This window comes from Lycorma delicatula, chromosome 6 (assembly GCF_047948215.1).
Source record: "Lycorma delicatula isolate Av1 chromosome 6, ASM4794821v1, whole genome shotgun sequence".
In the NCBI taxonomy this organism is placed as follows: Eukaryota; Metazoa; Arthropoda; class Insecta; order Hemiptera; family Fulgoridae; genus Lycorma; species Lycorma delicatula.
This window is the reverse complement of record NC_134460.1, coordinates 133,382,231-133,394,146: the sequence shown is the minus strand read 5'-3', so window position 1 is coordinate 133,394,146 and position 11,916 is coordinate 133,382,231. Positions and strand designations below refer to the sequence as shown.

The 11,916-nt window shown below is 29.5% G+C and overlaps 1 protein-coding gene across 1 annotated transcript; it reads left to right on the top strand.

The window, feature by feature from the left end:
• Positions 1-5,143: 5,143 nt before the first annotated feature.
• LOC142326848 (uncharacterized) lies at positions 5,144-10,132 on the top strand. The gene is made up of 3 exons (XM_075369584.1): positions 5,144-5,445; positions 7,999-8,196; positions 9,937-10,132. The coding sequence occupies exons 1-2, from the start codon at positions 5,246-5,248 to the stop codon at positions 8,192-8,194; spliced, it is 396 nt and encodes a 131-aa protein (XP_075225699.1). The 5' UTR covers positions 5,144-5,245; the 3' UTR covers positions 8,195-8,196; positions 9,937-10,132.
• Positions 10,133-11,916: the final 1,784 nt, after the last annotated feature.

Sequence of the window (11,916 nt, the reverse complement as noted above, 5' to 3'; positions counted from 1 at the left end):
CTCGGTGATTATCGAAGGCCTCCCCGAACATTCTTCATCGTGCACATTACTAGCATGGCCATAAACGCTACAAGTTCCCCAACCTTAGAAGAGAAATTTCGCGGTCTTTACTTTATTGATATTATTCATATAATTGACCGCTTGAAGCATTATCGCAAAATTTTTTTCATAATTTTATCGTGTATATTGTTATTTCTGTGGCATTTCTACCAAACATCTACTTTTCTGAAGACCGTTTTTCTAGTATTTACGAAATAGGCTTGAAGCCGTCAGGGTTAAGTATAACTTTGTATTTAATTAGTCATTTAATATTAAAATATTTATAAAATAACTGTTTTAAAATTTGCAAAAATAAAAATTTATTAGGTATATTTTAATGATTTTGAAAACACTAATATCATCATCATAGTTTCAATATAATTTTGTACAAGAAATTACAGAAATAGTTAGTAGTCGTTTATAATCAACATCAACTGTTTTTTTTATTTTAATACACTTTGAATGATAATTTATAAATATATCAAAAAAGTGATAGTCCAACCATGATTTTCTTCGTAACCTCTTAATAGGAACAATGAATATCTTTTTACATGGTATTCACAATTTATAAAAACGAGATGAATCAATCTTTTTCCAAAATAGATGTGTAACATTTCCTTTCTTCTTTCTTCTTATAATGTATATTATGTATAGTTTATAAATAGGTCATTTTGTAAATTTTTATTCAGACTATGACATTGGCCGATATCAGTTAATAATAACCGAAGCAATTCGTTTTATCCTTCATCATAATATCTTCAAAACTAACAAAAAATTGAGATGGGGGCCCACCACCCCACCTCACTTAATCCCACCCCACCATTATTGTTATGGTTCAACCATGTTTACTCTTATTATTTTTTTGAAGTTATCTAACTTTTATATAAATACCTTTTATTATTATTCCTTATTCTATTTCTTTGTTGTTATCTTTAATGATTCTTTTTTTTCTTGAGTTTATTTAATTTCGATTAGGATTTCTTTTTGTTGATTGTATTCCGTTATACTTCAAATTGTAGTGGTTTTTTTGGTGTTATTTCAATTCTCTGTTTATCTGTTAACTTTTTCTTTTGGAATTCTTTTTTTTCTTCTATATATTTCTTCTGATGTAGCTTTTATAAGATCTCAATCGAGCAGCAGAGATTCAATGCGTGTAATTCTATCAGAAATTCTAATAGAACTGAATTAAAAATTAAATAACAGTTGCTTAGAAACTGTCTAAACAATGCATAATTATAAATTATCTATATAAATAAAACTGTAAATGTTCGTTTGTTCACACACACGCACACAAAGAAATTGAATAAAATATATTCCAGAATTGTATTTTAAGTAATTTTATAGAAATATGTATTTAGTCAAAAGAGTGGGATCGAAAAACAAACTTATCAATAACTCATCAACTGACAAATTTTAATAATTATCAACTGGCCTCTAAGATAATCTAACTTAACACCCCTCTGGACTACTCTGGATTGTGGGCCACTTGAATTCATCAATGTATCAGCTTAAGTGTAACACAAGTGAAGTGTTAGATTCAAAATGCGGTGTAACTAACAAAAAACAAACCGAAATACGGAAAGCTACAAAAAATATTGTTCGTCGGATAGAGTGCAAAAAAGGCAAAAAAAAGAATTCACATTCACATAAACAAGTCAGAGAACGGTTCGTTAGCGAGTTTCGGCTCACGAAACATTTAGCTCCCTCTGTGAACTTAAACTGTATTAAAATTCTAGGGGTATAAATCGAGGGATAAGTTGAGTGCTCTCTTACGGGTTTTTTCTAAACAAAAATGAACGCAAGTGGTCCTAGACCACTATTTCACTTAGGTTTTAAGAAAAACGGAATAAATCAAGATAACTTTTTCTCGGAAAATATACTTTTAAGGCTTGAAATAAAATAAATTTGTTAATTTCCAAATAAACAAGAATTTTTAATTAATGATAAATTTTATTATATAGTTTATTCATTTTTGAAGCAGGGTATCAGGGGCATTCTTAAAAGATTTGTAAAATATTCTATAATCCCCAAAGCTGTTATGTCTTTACGTTTATAAATCGGCTCAGAAAATTTGAACGGGACACCTAAATCCTCATCTAGTATTTGTGATTCTGCATAAAATATTTTACACGATGTGCCTTTAGAATTTAGTAAGTTTTCAAAGTTACTTGTCTACATCTGCTAAAACGCAACTATCTGTTAAAAAACTGTACTTTTAAAAACGCGATCAGTTTCCAAAAATAACCTCAATTACTAACATCTTTAAAGAAGTTAGGAATTTAGTTCTGCTTAGATCTAACACGCAAAAAACTTCCATTCTGATATTTCAAGCTTCCATTTTTCATTCAACCTTAAACCAGTATTGTTTAAACAATAAATTATTCTACCAAAATTATGTTTAACAGAACAGTTTAAAACAGGACCATTCAGCCAGTGTTTATTTCGTTTCTCCCTTTTTATGTTATCCTGATAAGAACACCTTTTTTTAGCACCACATTCCCATTTATAATTGACATTAACACATACCAATTACTGAATTTAAATAATACCTTTTACATATTTCTGGTAATAAAATATAGGACCTTAACACTTTCTTCTCTTCCTAACAGCAATCTTCTCGATGATTGTACATTAATTATTTATCAGCTGTGACGTATCTTTAATTCTAATTAATTTTTTACCAACCTTAACTTTTCTAACTAATGTTATCTCTTCTGAATAACTGAAACAATAAATGACTCTGAAACAGAATGTTTACAAATAATCCATGACACCGGTATTTTTTAGTAGCGTTTCAGTTATTCAATTTCAGTTTAATTTGGGTGTATTATAGATTAGTAATCAGGTAAAAATAGTTTTAAAAAAATTAATGCAAAAATAGCACAAATAGGTAAACCGACCGCTGTCGCCGCCTCCGCCATTAACACCACCAATAATGAATTTCTATAAATTTTAATTTACTTTTGTTCAGGTATTTACGCTTATAATAATGCTAATAAAAGAGGGTATTTCTGTGGCTATTTGGATATCAAATCAAATGAATTATTCTTTTGAAGGTATTACTGTTACGTATTATTCATTCACAAACTTTGTGATCTCATTATAAAATATTTAAAAAAGGAACTAGAGTTACAACGTCAGACACTTTCTGTTTATTGTGGATAAATAATCTGTAAATTTAGATCATTTCCTTTTAAAAATTAATTGCATATATGTATATATCGTACCTCTATGTAACGAGTAGCAGTTTTTATTTGAAAGTAAGAAGCATTCATCCACTAAGCGAGCTTCCTATTAACACTAAACATAATAGAGAAGAAAATCAGCTGTTTTTATTATAAGTAAAGTTTATTAACGTTATAAGGGTTAATTTATAATGAAATGCTCAGTTCCAACGGTGCTGAAATATTTAAAATTAAAACACCATATGTAAATGAATTACTATTTTTAACATGACTATCATTTCCGTTACAAAATTATCGTTAAGCTTTCCGTTATAAAAATCTTTTCGTTATTTAAAAAAATAACCGGACAATAAAGTATGTATAATATCTTAAATTGTTCATTGAAAATATTAACTTGAAATTTGGACGACCTCAAATAGATAATTTCGCTTCTTTTAATAAAAATATAATAAATGAAAAAAAAAAACCAAGAACTGAAGGGTTACAACGAAAGGAACTGCATCAGCAGAAGTAGTAGTTAACTCAAGATATGAAATGAAATTCTGCTCCTCAATGAAATCAGGAGGAGAATTTCAAAATCACGTCAATCTCGTGATTTTGAACATATTCTAGGAGTGATTTAAGATTACATGAAGAATACTAAATAACTTAATCAGGAAATTATTTATTTAATGTAATTATTTGTCAACTTGTTCTATGTGTACAATATGAAAACAGGCCGACCTCATTATTACATATGCCGCGAGGGTCCAGCTCGAAAGTTCTAAGCCAAAACAGCTTTGTAGAACCTTTAACCTTTTGTTATTTGTCAATGAATTTCACACTTGGTCTCTGATAACAGTCTCGAAAAGTTCTAAAAATCATACTTTCAATCGTGTATTACTTGTTATAAATGATAAAAAAAAAATTCAAAAAATTCAAAAAAATGAACAGTTTTTCATCTTCCTTTTACCATTTTTATTGTAAGTTTTCTATCATTACAAAAACGATCCAAAAATACAGTATCAAAGAACTGTGTGAACTCATATGCAATCAACGCATCAGTTTTTAGAATAGAATAACTCTATTTTAAAAAGATATGTTTTATAGATTTTGGTGATTCTAAATTTTAGAAAATATTACTTACGATTTAAAAACAAAGAGTTGTGTTTCTAAGGTAAAAAATGTAAAACATTCCCAAATTCCATTATCTTGAATATTAAAAAAAGACAAAGAATAATAAATCGGTAATGCTGTTGCACCACGTAATTTCCTTTTGAAATAAGATGAGACGGGTGATGTACTTTAATTTGTCCGGATGCCAAAGTTCCTAAAAAAAGGATTTTTTATATGTTCAAAAGAGCACAGGAATCAGAGGAACAAAATAGTGCACATGATATTGTTTAAAATTTAAACATATTTTATGATCATTTAATTAAAATTGTATATGGAACCTAAGATTGTAAAACGGGACCTATGTCAACCGTATTTAAAATTTTGTACAATAAAATTAGTTAACATATAAGCAATAATTTTCCTTTAAACGAAATAGAAAATCTGTGTTCGTTACTTGAAATTTTTGATAAAATGTGATAAAGTCAAAGATATAGATAGAGAATATAATATTTTCTTCTAAATTACCCGAAATTTAACTATATCTTTTCTTACATTCACTTATTTAAATAATATATAAAATGAAGTATTTAAATACAGCAGAAACTTCTAAGGCATTTAAATGAGCACGAGTTAGATATTAATCAGTATAATTTAAATGTATTGCAACAAATAAGCCTGATAAAAGAAGTAATCAAAGAAATCAACTTTCATTATGTAAAAAAAAAAATTGTTTGTACGCATAAGTGAAATTAATTATAAAATATTCAACATGAAATTAAGCAAACGATAAAGAATTTAATGAACGTGTTTAATTCTTATGATCCGTCAGCGGCAACAAAATCTTTAAAAAAAAAGTTAAATATTAATAGATAACCTCCTTCGGTATAAACATATATAAAAAGATTAATCTTTTCAAATAACACACAATGAAAATGACTTCTTCCACGACTTTAATCTGCCTAAGCCTATTACTGGCTACATATTTTGGGGCATCAGAAGGGATGTACGGATTTAGTCCACAACAAGCACCAGGAGGATTTTTCGGTTACGCTAGTAGTTATCCGCCGTTTCAACAAAATCAGTTTCAGTATCAGCCAGCAGCAGCACCTCAACCACCGCCACCTTGGTACGAATATATTTATTTTACGAATTATTTAAATCTTACAACTAAATATCTTAAATATCAAATATTTCTCTCTCATCTAATCGTTCTTACCTTATTTTAACACACATTTAAAAATCCAGTTGTTAGAAAATGTCAATTTATATAAAAATATAATGTATAATATTAATACAGTTTTCAAATATATTTTTAAATATCATTATACTTATTTTAAATAAATATTATTTAAATCGCCACTTCACCGATCTATTTGGCAGGATGGTAGCACTTCAGCTATTCATTCGGAAGTCCCGGGTTCTAATTCCGATCAGGCATGGCATTTCTAATAAACTACTAAATTTCATTTCCATATTCCCATAACCCTTTTCTAAGCTTCTACGGTGAATTGATTAATCATGCGAAAAAACATAATTATATAACAGTTTAAAGCAAAACACTAGTGTGTTTTGAATATTTTATAATAATTTCGTTTCTCTACATCTTTAATAAAAAGTATTACTTCTAGAACACGAATAATAAACGTAATTTCTACATTTATAAAAACTTTTCCCTATTAAATTTCATTGTTAATTTACATTTGAATATAGTTAATAAGATTAGTTCAAGACTACAATAAAAAACAGGTAGCACAGAAAAACTGAATAAAATAGCTTTTATTTTTTAGCTTCCGAGACTACCTAAAGGTATATCTTCAGAGGATGAGATAAAATGCTAACTTTCATGTGAAGATGCCATCCTTGACCGAAATTCGAACCCGAGACCTCCAGATGAAAGACCGAGACGCTACTGGTCGCAGCAAGGAGGTCGGCGCAAGATATAAAAAAAAAACCATCTAGTATAAAACATAACAATTTATAGTCGAAGTTAGCGATTTCTTAAATAGTCATAGGTCACTCGAATCTATAGACAGTCTACTTACTGACTAAAGTCCGCTTTTTGAATAATGGGGTCTCATGGGTTATACGACTACCACTCTAAATCTTAATATAATCATCCATTGTTAAAGGCCTATAAACTCGTCATAAAAAATATACTGTGTGTACATGTTTGCTTTTATATAATAAATAAATATAATTATAAATGTAATCTAACCAAATTTAACCTACGGTCGCTAACCTTGACTAGCGAGCGAAGCGAGCGCAGATTAAGTTCGGTTAGATTAATATAATCGGGTCTTTTATCAACTTCATACAAAAAATTTTTATTTTATGTATTAATAGTGGTGGTCGTCTAACGTATGACACCACCCGAATAATCGTACTTTTATAGATTTCCAACCGTCGAATTGAATTTGATGTAACCAAAATAGAAGATAACACAATCTGACTCCTAGACATGACGAAATTAATTAACTATTTCTCCTAAACTTCCTGCTCTACTTTATTTTAATTTGAATTTACAAAGTCGATACTTTAATATATGAAGAATTAATATGTAAACAACCACTTGCAAAATAAAAAATAAAATTATATTAAAAACCAATTCTATTGCTTGATGATCTATTGATTAGATGATAAAATCATATGTGGGCGTAATCAGTTGAGAATATTTAGTCCGTATTTCTTGCACTACATAAGGAATTGCATTAAAGAATATGTTACAACAATATCTAGTGTATTACTTCACGTATTCTAGATGTTTTACTAAAATAACTAGTAAAGCGATCTTGAACACTCTAATAAAATAAAACTAACAGTAAAACATTATAAAAATATTGCACCTAAATTACACTAAGAGAAAAATGAATGTGTATGACCTGTGAGGTCAACAATCATTATAATTATTTCCTGTAAACCTTCTAATAAGTTGAAGGAAATGAAAAATTGAATCCTCACTCATCTCAGCATGTTGTCCACTGATAAAGATTACTATACGCATTACATGATAATTTAACATTTAAGCAATGATCAATAATACCATTTTATTCTCTATTTTCCTAATTTAAATTATACTTACAGATATTATGCGAAGAGAAAAGGCGAAAAAAAAAATGGAAACTTAGAGAAGATGAATGAGCGCTCAGACTACAATAGTATACTGAATAATAAAGTTATGCAAACCAAGAAAAGCGCTAAATAGAATAATATTAAATAACAAAAAGCCAGAATGCTAACTGTTCATATCTACCAGAATAATTATGGAAAACGAACATAAAATATTTAAACAAGTTTTTCATTCTTACAGGAATTTTTTCAGGATATAATAAATTTGTCATCGATGTGAAATTTAACATAACGTCTACTTTTTATGTTGTAGTCAGGTGCCTGTGTAAGATATACGAGTTGGTGACTTTAATGGCCTCCATTTTGTTAACACTAACAGGTACCCGAACTACAACATACAATGTAGAGGTAATATTAAATCATTTTCAGTAAATGTGTACAATTAATAGTCTGATAATTTGTTTTTAAATTATTATTAATTTGTATAAAAGAAAACGAAAACAGCAACGATGTTTTTTTTAATGTATTAAAAACTATTAAGATTACAAAATGAAATATTTTATAAAAAATTTAATTGTGTTCGGATGTATTTATTTTTTTCATTTACTTCAAGGGGTCAGCAGTATTCATGCAACAACAGAGCAGAATGCTACGACCAAAATCTGTGGGCACAACAAGTAGCGACATTAGGTCTATCACTACAACAGTTTCAACAAATTGTATCAAGCATAGTTGAAAATATTAAACAGCAATATGGACTAGCCCCAACACCTTCTACAAATTATTATAATCCAGGGTACAGATATTAGAGGTAAGAAGTACACGTGGTTTTTCATACATTTACAGAGTTATTCGGGAGGAAAGGTAAATATTTTGGAAACAGATTGTCGAATGAACTAATGAAATGAGGTCATACAGAAATTTTTAAGGAGTCATATAAAAGGTAAACTTGATGATTTGTTATGTTTTTAGACCTGGAAAATGGAATACAGGTCGCAGATTTTATCTCCCGTAGTTTTCACGATATCCAACGTAAAACATAAAAACCCCTTGATGAAATGTTGTTGTGGACTTGAAATTGTCGGAGACATCGGACAACCTTGTCACACTCCCTTGCTGATGTTTAATTTTCCCGTTATTTATTTCCACCGTGAGAAATCACTATGGTTGTGACAAGTATACATTCCAGAAATAGTAACTACAAGACGTCTCGGATATCCTTTTCTTAGCATTATATCCCATACCATGTGCCTCTGAACGTTATCAAAAGCTTTTTCCCAGTCTAGAAAAGCCGTATGAGTTTCAGAGTTATACTCGCGATACTTTTTCAAAATTTGGGATAAAACAAAAACTGCATCTATACACGACCGACTTCGGCAAAAACCCATTTGCTCTTCTCCGATCAAATAATCTGTTACTGCTAGCAAGCGCTGATTCAAAATAAAGGCAAAACATTTATAAGCATCATTAAGAAGATTGATCCCTCGATAATTTCCTGGCTGTGATTTTAGTCCTTCAAAAGTAGATATTACTTTTGAAGAGGCCAAGTTTTGTGACATTCGGTGTTTCTTCCAACACATATTGTAAAGCTGGAATAACCTGAAATGAAAGTACAGGCCACCATATTTTATAAACTCAATATTCACACCAGCTAAACCTGTTCCTCTCCGTTTTTTAGACTCTTAATGGCTTTCTGAAGTTCATCCATGACGACATCATCAACATGACAGTCAGAGCAGTCAACAAATTCAGTATAAGGGGAAGGTTCGTCTTAACATAGACCCGTATAATGTTTTATCCACTCCTCCTATGACACAGAATTTATTCGCACACGTTTTCTTTGTGTTTGTCCCATAGACTATAAGCCAGCTCCTGCCTGCCATATAGATTATCCTCAACGTTAGCAATTAATGTTTTCCAAGAGCTCTGAGAAGCCTGACTACAAACGAGTTTAAAATAATTCCATACTCTTATATAGCCATTCCTAATCTGTTCCATGGGATTAGTCAAGCATTTAATTAATATAAGCCGTTTGCTACCTAGAAATAGGATCTTGAATTTCACAATTCTACACTTTTACAAGTGTGAAATCCTTTCTTTTTGTTTCGTCGCTTATAACTTCCAAGAGCTTCATAGGCAGCTGTTTTAAAGACTTCTGGGAAATGGGAAAATATAGTCCCATTCTATTTATATCTTCTTCGGCAGGGAATCTTCTCATATGGATCTTATCTTGAAACAAAGGTTAAATTACTTATCAATAATTTTAATAAATAAGAATCAAATAATAAGCCTGACAGAATGTAAGTGAAAATAACTGAGACGTCTGTTCTTTCACTTGTATGCGTATTGGAATTTACAATTGGTATATATTCTTCTGAATAACCGTTCCGTAGATGAGAAAAGATGGGGGTTTTGGTTTAAAGTGTAATAGAAACAAAGAGACAAGTTACAGTAAATTGACTTAAATTGTAAGGAATTTTAGCGGATTAACTTTATTATTTCACATTTATTAAAAAATTATTAACAAAGATTTTAAATTTCTTTTTTTCAGATCACACACGAATGAAAATTAAAAACGATTTATAAAAGAAAAAAATATATTAATCCAGTGATGCTGATTAGATTTCCATTAACACTTGTTTAGATAAATTAAATGTATTATTCTAATAGTCAAGATATAGCAAATGCAATAATATTGAAGAGTAGAATACTGTAAACTGAAAAGATATTGTATAATTAAAAAAACATGCTATCATAAATTTTTATTGTTTTTTCAGCCGTATTGAACTTAATATTTTCCTCTAGAAATCGTTAAACAGATATTATCACGCCATGAATCGAAGTAAGTTATATGTTTCTGCATACGTTAATAACTGGTGCATTGATTCCCATTAACTGTTTTATCTATAGTCACTTTCCTAACCTTTTTTTAAGTCTGCCATGTATGTAAATAATTTGATGTAAAAGTGAAACTAAACTGAATTTCTATGTCTTCGAATAATGATACTCATTAAACAACCAATCGCGCTGAACACGGAGAAGGTCACATATTTATATTACTGAATATTTCATGGATTTAAGTTAGCTTGGCATATTGATGTGCAGCAGCGAATTCAGCGTTAATAGAGTAACGACATATAACTTCAATCCCAGTTGCCTTCCACAATCTTGCGTAGGTTGTTGTCATACACATGTACGTATGAACATTACCCCTTTCCTGTTTTTGGCATCCCTGGTTCATGAAACGTCGAGAAATACAAAAACCTCTTACCAAACTTTTTGACTGATTACCATACTTTCCATCTCGTAGCATTCCTCTAGAGCTAAGATGGCAGGAAAGTGAAATGTAATCCGTATTATAAAAGAGCGTAAGCTGGAAATATGGGCAGAAATTTTTGTCCGGAAATTATAGGATAACATAATCTTAAAATAAAATCAGATTACGAAAAGGGAGTAATAACAATAATGAATAAAAATACAAGCCAGAGGGAGTTGTTAAAAAAAAATGTATGCTTGTGTAACTGAAGATGTAAAATTTAAATAAAAAAGGTTTTAAAACCTTAAAAACCTGAAGGTGTAAAGTGACATATGAAAAAAAAATGAATAAGAAATATATGATCTGGTGAAATACGTAGAAAGATAGGAAACATTTATAGAAGTACAACAAGAACGGAAAAGAAATCATAAAATAAAGTGAAGGAATTATAAAATCAAATCCTGTACTAAGTACAAAGCAAAATTATAGTCTTTAAAAAACTGAATAAAAGAAAACTATACAAACAGATGTAGTTACAGTTAGGAATGATGTCAGAAACATTCCAACATTAACTGTTTAAAGTGTGTTGTTGGAAGTAATTCTGAAAGTGTACGAAATAATAAACGAAATTCCGGACGTTTTATCTCGTTTTATTTTTACCGGGAATATTCTTATTTTGCAACTGTGATTGCTTATACCACGAAAACAATTGCAGTTATCGACAAATAGTTTTAATTATAATTTTTCACGTAATATTTTACATTAAAATGATTTATCACATCTCCATCTTCTAATTAAAAAAAAAAAAATTGTTTAATGTTGCGAATCCAAGATGAAAGAAAAAATTTCAAATACACGATAAAATAGGTAACTTTGTATCTATGCAGATCCACAATTGTTTCTATCTCCTATTATTTCTCATTGTTAAAGTACAAAGTCGTTTAATGACTCTAGAAGTCTTTAATATTACCCTGTATAAGTTCATTATAATTGTCGAAACTGAGTTATGTACAAAAAACCTTTTCAGTAGCAGAAATCGAAAACGTAGGCAATTAAATATTGATAAAAAGTAAAATGAAGTCAACGAGAATGAAAATAACTTCCTACAAATAATTGGGATATAGGAAAACTAAAAAGCACATAATTTGAAATAAAAGTATAATCAATATAATTTTCATTTAGTCTCCGAAATTTACATAAATGACATTATTATTCGACAAAAACAAAATATTTACAACGGAAACCCACGTATTGCGAACAGATATATGTAATGCG

What these genes read in the sequence shown, in the direction of transcription:
- LOC142326848 (XM_075369584.1), top strand. Translation starts at nt 5,246, where the DNA reads ATGAAAATGACTTCTTCCACGACTTTAATCTGCCTAAGCCTATTACTG. An exon ending in CCTCAACCACCGCCACCTTG is followed by an intron (nt 5,446 to 7,998) that starts GTACGAATATAT and finishes ATTTACTTCAAG; the next exon opens with GGGTCAGCAGTATTCATGCA.